The sequence below is a fragment of the Chiloscyllium plagiosum genome, unplaced genomic scaffold, assembly GCF_037043375.1.
Source record: "Chiloscyllium plagiosum isolate Xiang-an unplaced genomic scaffold, Cpla_swu_hap1 HiC_scaffold_9, whole genome shotgun sequence".
In the NCBI taxonomy this organism is placed as follows: Eukaryota; Metazoa; Chordata; class Chondrichthyes; order Orectolobiformes; family Hemiscylliidae; genus Chiloscyllium; species Chiloscyllium plagiosum.
In genome coordinates, this window is record NW_028270147.1 from 96,109 (window position 1) to 102,861 (window position 6,753).

General features: G+C 55.6%; 1 protein-coding gene across 1 annotated transcript in view; it reads right to left on the reverse strand.

Moving 5' to 3' along the window:
• The window catches only part of vav3a (vav guanine nucleotide exchange factor 3a), a 193,771-nt gene that overhangs the window by 61,913 nt on the left and 125,105 nt on the right, over positions 1-6,753 (reverse strand). Inside the window, 3 exon segments of the mRNA XM_087990321.1 lie at positions 5,030-5,139; positions 6,610-6,677; positions 6,680-6,741. Of these exon segments, the coding sequence (XP_087846447.1) occupies positions 5,030-5,139; positions 6,610-6,677; positions 6,680-6,741 (240 nt within the window).

Sequence of the window (6,753 nt, forward strand, 5' to 3'; positions counted from 1 at the left end):
TTTCGTCCCCTATCTAGGTGACATCCTCAGTGCTTGGGAGCCTCCTGTGAAGCACTTCTGTGATGTTTCCTCCAGCATTTATAGTGGCCTGTCCCTGCCGCTTCCGGTTGTCCGCGGACAATTGAAACAGCGGACAGCAGAAGTTGCAGGATCAGTTCATTCCTAAAAGAAAGAAAGATCCCAGGAGGAGGCATGGGCGGCCGTGGCTGACGAGGGAAGTTAAGAAACATATAAAGTTAAAAGAGAAAAAGTATAACAAAGCAAAGATAAGTGGGAAAACTGAGGACTGGGAAGCTTTTAAAGAGCAACAGAGGATTACTAAGAAGGAAATATGCAGAGGAAAAATGAGGTACCAAGGTAAACTGGCCAATAATATTAAGGAGGATAGTAAAAGCTTTTTTAGCTATGTGAAAGGCAAAAAAATGGTTAAGACTAAAATTGGGCCCTTGAAGACAGAAACAGGGGAATATATTACGGGGAACAAAGAAATGGCAGAAAAATTGAATTGGTACTTCAGATCTGTGTTCACTGGGGAAGACCCAAGCAATCTCCCTGAGGTAACAGTGGCTGAAGGACCTGAACTTAAGGGAATTTATATTTGCCAGGAATTGATGTTGGAGAGACTGTTAGGTCTGAAGTTTGATAAGTCCCCGGGGCCTGATGGTCTGCATCCCAGGGTACTGAAGAAGGTGGCTCGGAAAATCGTGGATGCGTTGGTGATTATTTTCCAGAGTTCGATAGATTCGGGATCAGTTCCTGCGGATTCGAGAGTGGCTAATGTTATACCACTTTTTAAGAAAGGTGGGAGAGAGAAAGCAGGAAATTATAGACCAGTTAGTCTGACCTCAGTGGTGGGAAAGATGCTGGAGTCTATTATAAAGGATGAAATTATGGCACATCTGGATAGTAGTAACAGGATAGGACAGAGTCAGCATGGATTTATGACGGGGAAATCATGCTTGACTAATCTTCTGGAATTTTCTGAGGATGTAACTCTGAAGATGGACAAGGGAGATCCAGTAGATGTAGTGTACCTGGACTTTCAGAAAGCTTTTGATAAAGTCCCACACAGGAGGTTAGTGAGTAAAATTAGGGCGCATGGTATTGGGGGCAAAGTACTAAGTTGGATTGAAAGTTGGCTGGCTGATAGGAAACAAAGAGTAGTGATAAACGGCTCCATTTCGGAATGGCAGGCAGTGACAGGGGGGTACCGCAGGGATCCGTGCTGGGACCACAGCTTTTTACAATATATGTTAATGATATTGAAGATGGTATTAGTAATAACATTAGCAAATTTGCTGATGATACTAAGCTGGTGGCAGGGTGAAATGTGATGAGGATGTTAGGAGATTACAGGGTGACCTGGACAGGTTAGGTGAGTGGTCAGATGCATGGCAGATACAGTTTAATATAGATAAATGTATGGTTATCCACTTTGGTGGCAAGAACAGGAAGGCAGATTACTACCTCAATTGAATCAATTTAGGTAAAGGGGCAGTACAGAGAGATCTGGGTGTTCCTGTACACCAGTCAATGAAGGTAAGTATGCAGGTACAGCAGGTAGTGAAGAAGGCTAATAGCACGCTGGCCTTCATAACAAGAGGGATTGAGTATAGAAGCAAAGAGGTGCTTCTGCAGCTGTACAGGGCCCTGGTGAGACCACACCTGGAGTACTGTGTGCAGTTCTGGTCTCCAAATTTGAGGAAAGACATTCTGGCTATTGAGGGAGTGCAGCGTAGGTTCACAAGGTCAATTCCTGGAATGGCGGGACTACCTTATGCTGAAAGACTGGAGCGACTGGGCTTGAATACCCTTGAGTTTAGAAGGCTGAGAAGGGATCTGATTGAAATGTATAAGATTATGAAAGGATTGGACACTCTGGAGGCAGGAAACATGTTTCCACTGATGGGTGAGTGCCGAACCAGAGGACACAGCTTAAAAATACGGGGTAGACCATTTAGGACAGAGATGAGGAGAAACCTCACCCAGAGAATGGTAGCTGTGTGGAATTCTCTGCCCCAGAGGGCAGTGGAGGCCCAGTCTCTGGATTGATTTAAGAAAGAGTTGGATATAGCTCTCAAGGATGGTGGAATCAAGGGTTATGGAGATAAGGCAGGAAGAGAATACTGATTAAGGATGATCAGCCATGATCATATTGAATGGTGGCGCAGGCTCGAAGGGCAGAATGGCCTACTCCTGCACCTATAATCTATTGTTGCTAGGCTATCCTGAACAGGGGGGACCCTCTGAAACTTATGTTTTCTGAGCAATTACAGACCATTAAGCATTTTCTTATCTCTTCGAAGAATCACTTGGCTTTTTGTAAACAGATGAGCCTAGTTCATCTGCGATTTTCAATGCTGAATTCCAAAAGTTGAGTTATAAATCCTTCCCTACCCATGAAACGCCAGAGATCAAATGTTTCCAATTCACATAATCCACAAATATATAGGTGTTCCCATGAGGGCTCCTTGATGCTACATTTAGTTAAATGCAGCCTTGATGTCAGGGACTGTCCCTCTCCTCTCACCTCTGGAATCCAGCTCTTTTGTCCATGTTTGACCCAAGGCTGTAATGAGGTCAGGAGCTGAGTGACCCTGGGGGAACCCAAACTGGGCGTCACTGAGCAGGTTATTGCTGAGCAGGTGCTGTGTGGTAGCTCTGTTGGTGACCCCTTCCATCACGTTACTGAGGATGGAGAGTAGGGCAGATGTGAATGGAGGGATTCATGAAACATGGCCGTGTTCAGGAGACATTTAAAAACTTTAGGGAGGGATGACCTTATAGAGATTTGTAATATCACAAGGGGCATGGATAAAGTCTTTATGGACAAAAGGTCTTTGTCTGAGAATTGGAGAGCTCAGAACGAGAGGGCACAGGTTTAAGGTGAGAGCAGAAAGATTTAAAAGGGACCAGAGGGGCAACATTTTCACACAGAGGGTGGTTCATATGTGCAATACAGAGGAACCTCCATTATCCAACCATCAATTATCCGGAAATCGGATTATCCGAAGGAGATCTCGAGGTCCCGACAGAGACATTACATCAAAGATGTGTGTCCAACACTGATCGCGTCTCTTGTTTACAGTGATTACAAGTGCCGAGAACAGTCCTGGACTGATGGGCGCGCGGGGATGTGTTGGAGATGTGCGGTGGTCGGTGTTGGGGGAAGGGCAGGGGTTGGTGTTGGGGGATGGGCGGGGGTTGGTGTTGGGGTATGGGCGGGGGTCAGTGTTAGGGATGGGCGGGCGTCAGTGTTGGGGGATGGGCGGGGGTCAGTGTTGGGGGAAGGGCGGGGGTCAGTGTTGGGGGAAGGGCGGGGGTCAGTGTTGGGGGATGGGTGGGGGTCAGTGTTGGGGGATGGGTGGGGGTCAGTGTTGGGGGATGGGCGGGCGTCGGTGTTGGGGGATGGGCGGGCGTCGGTGTTGGGGATGGGCGGGGGCCGGTGTTGGGGATGGGCGGGGGCCGGTGTTGGGGATGGGCGGGGGCCGGTGTTGGGGGATGGGCGGGGGCCAGTGTTGGTGGATGGGCAGGGGCCAGTGTTGGGGGATGGGCGGGGGCCAGTGTTGGGGGATGGGCGGGGGCCAGTGTTGGGGGATGGGCGGGGGCCAGTGTTGGGGGATGGGCGGGGTCGGTGTTGGGGGATGGGCGGGGTCGGTGTTGGGGGATGGGCGGGGTCGGTGTTGGGGGATGGGCGGGGTCGGTGTTGGGGGATGGGTGGGGTCGGTGTTGGGGGATGGGCGGGGTCGGTGTTGGGGGATGGGCGGGGTCGGTGTTGGGGGATGGGCGGAGTCGGTGTTGGGGGATGGGCGGGGGCCGGTGTTGGGGGATGGGCGGGGGCCAGTGTTGGGGGATGGGTGGGGGCCAGTGTTGGGGGATGGGCGGGGGTCAGTGTTGGGGGATGGGTGGGGGGTCGGTGTTGGGGATGGGCAGGGGTCAGTGTTGTGGGATGGGCGGGGATCGGTGTTGGGGGATGGGCGGGGGTCAGTGTTGGGGGATGGGCGGGGGTCAGTGTTGGGGGAATGGTGGGGGTCAGTGTTGGGGGATGGGCGGGGGTCGGTGTTGGGGGATGGGCGGGGGTCAGTGTTGGGGGAATGGTGGGGGTCAGTGTTGGGGGAATGGTGGGGGTCAGTGTTGGGGATGGGCAGGGGTCAGTGTTGGGGGATGGGCGGGGGTCGGTGTTGGGGGATGGGTGGGGGTCAGTGTTGGGGGAATGGTGGGGGTCAGTGTTGGGGGATGGGTGGGGGTCAGTGTTGGGGGATGGGCGGGTGTCGGTGTTGGGGATGGGCGGGGGCCGGTGTTGGGGGATGGGCGGGGGGTCAGTGTTGGGGGATGGGCGGGGGTCTGTGTTGAAGATGGGCAGGGGTCAGTGTTGGGGGATGGGCGGGGTCGGTGTTGGGGGGTGGGCGGGGTCGGTGTTGGTGGATGGGCGGGGGCCGGTGTTGGGGGATGGGCGGGGGCCAGTGTTGGGGGATGGGTGGGGGCCAGTGTTGGGGGATGGGCGGGGGTCAGTGTTGGGGGATGGGTGGGGGTCAGTGTTGGGGGATGTGCGGGGGTCGGTGTTGGGGATGGGCAGGGGTCTGTGTTGGGGATGGGCAGGGGTCAGTGATGGGGGATGGGCAGGGGTCAGTGATGGGGGATGGGCGGGGGTCGGTGTTGGACAGGGTTTCGGGGATGGGGTGGACGGGTTTAGGGGGCAAAGGGCACGTGCCCTGTGCTGCTGCTGGTCTCCTAAACGGGGAGTAGACTTAATAGAAAACTCCCAGCCCCAGAGGAAAGGCATTGAATCCATTTCCCGAATAATCAATTATCCGAACGAAATAGTGCCCGCCCATCTGTCAGGAGAAATGGCAGATGCAGGTGCAGTTACAACATTTAAAAGGCATTTGGTCAGGAAAGGTTTAGAGGGATATTGGCCAAATGCAGGCATGTGGGTCTAGTTTAGTTTAATTTGGGAACCTGGTCAGCTAATACCAAGTTGGGCTGAAGGGTCTGGTTCTGTACTGTGTAAGTACTTGATGCTACTCACAGCGCCATTTCAAACTGTTCCAACCATTTCTTCTTCAAGTCTTTTGTCTTACAGAAGAATTCAAACCCATTCTGGCCGTGCAGGTGTGTGAGGTAGAATCCGTGGGACCACTGCAGCAACAAGGACACAGCAACAATACAAAGTTGGAGACAACATGGAACAATAAGAGCGAGATCGCGGTAACCCAGGGCAGGTCCTGGGGGGGCAGGTCCTGGGGGGGGGGGGGGCAGGTCCTGGGGGGGCAGATCCTGGGGGGGCAGATCCTGGGGGGGCAGGTCCTGGGGGGGCAGGTCCTGGGGGGGCAGATCCTGGGGGGGCAGGTCCTGGGGGGGACAGGTCCTGGGGGGGCAGTTCCTGGGGGGACAGGTCCTGGGGGGACAGGCACTGGGGTGGGCAGGTCCTGGGGGGACAGGTCCTGGGGGGGGGGCAGGTCCTGGGGGGAGCAGGTCCTGGGGGGGGCAGGTCCTGGGGGGGCAGGTCCTGGGGGGACAAGACAGCTAGAGTTAGAGGGGGTTAGGGTTAGAGGAGGGTTAGAGTTAGGGCTTGGTTTCAAAGGGTTTAGGGTTAGAGTTGGGTTGGGTGAGTGTTAGGGATCGAGAGGGACATCTGGAGAAGATCCCTGTGACTGATCCCGGGGGTTGGAGGGATTGCTTTACCAGGAAACGCTGAGTAGGTTTCACTGGAATTTAGAAGAATGAGACGTGACCTGATTAAACCATAAACATTCCTTAGGAGGAACTGACCTGGTGGGGCAGAGAAGGGGGGGGGGGTTGAGAGGGGTGGGGGACAGGGAGGGGGGGACAGAGAGGGGGGGGGGGACAGAGAGGGGGAGGGGGGAGGGGGGTATGGAGAGGGGAGGGGGACAGAGAGGGGAGTGGGGACGGAGAGGGGAGGGGGGACGGAGAGGGGGAGGGGGGACGGAGAGGTGGAGGGGGGATGGAGAGGGGGAGGGGGGGATGGAGAGGGGGAGGGGGACAGAGAGGGGAGGGGGACAGAGAGGGGAGGGGGACAGAGAGGGGAGGAGGACAGAGAGGGGAGGGGGATAGAGAGGGGGAGGGGGGGAGGGGGATGGAGAGGGGGAGAGGGGTGGATGGGGGAGGGAGATGGAGAGGGGGGAGGGGGGTGGATAGGGGGAGGGGGATGGATCGGGGGAGGGGATGGAGATGGAGAGGGGAGGGGAGATGGAGAGGGGAGGGGGATGGAGAGGGGGAGGGGGATGGAGAGGGGGAGGGGGATGGAGAGGGGGAGGGGGATGGAGAGGGGAAGGGGGATGAGAGGGGTAGGGGGATGGAGAGGGGGAGGGGGATGGATGGGGGAGGGGGATGGATAGGGGGAGGGGGGATGGAGAGGGGGAGGGGGATGGAGAAGGGGAGGGGGATGGAGAGGGGATGGAGAGGGGGCGGGGGGATGGAGAGGGGAGGGGGGGATGGAGAGGGGGAGGGGGGATGGAGAGGGGAGGGGGATGGAGAGGGGGAGGGGGATGAGAGGGGGAGGGGGATGGAGAGGGGGAGGGGGATGGAGAGGGGGGAGGGGGATGGAGAGGGTGGCAGGCAGAGAAGAGATTGTCAAATGGTGCTCACCTTTTTATTTTCGTTGTCTGTTGTTGGGTTGTTTGTTAGCTTGTAAATACTCAAGTCAACCACTTCCTCATCTCGTAGTTATCTCCACGTCTCTTACACACAATGACAGCCTTGTCAAACAGGAAGATGTGTCTATTTGAAGAC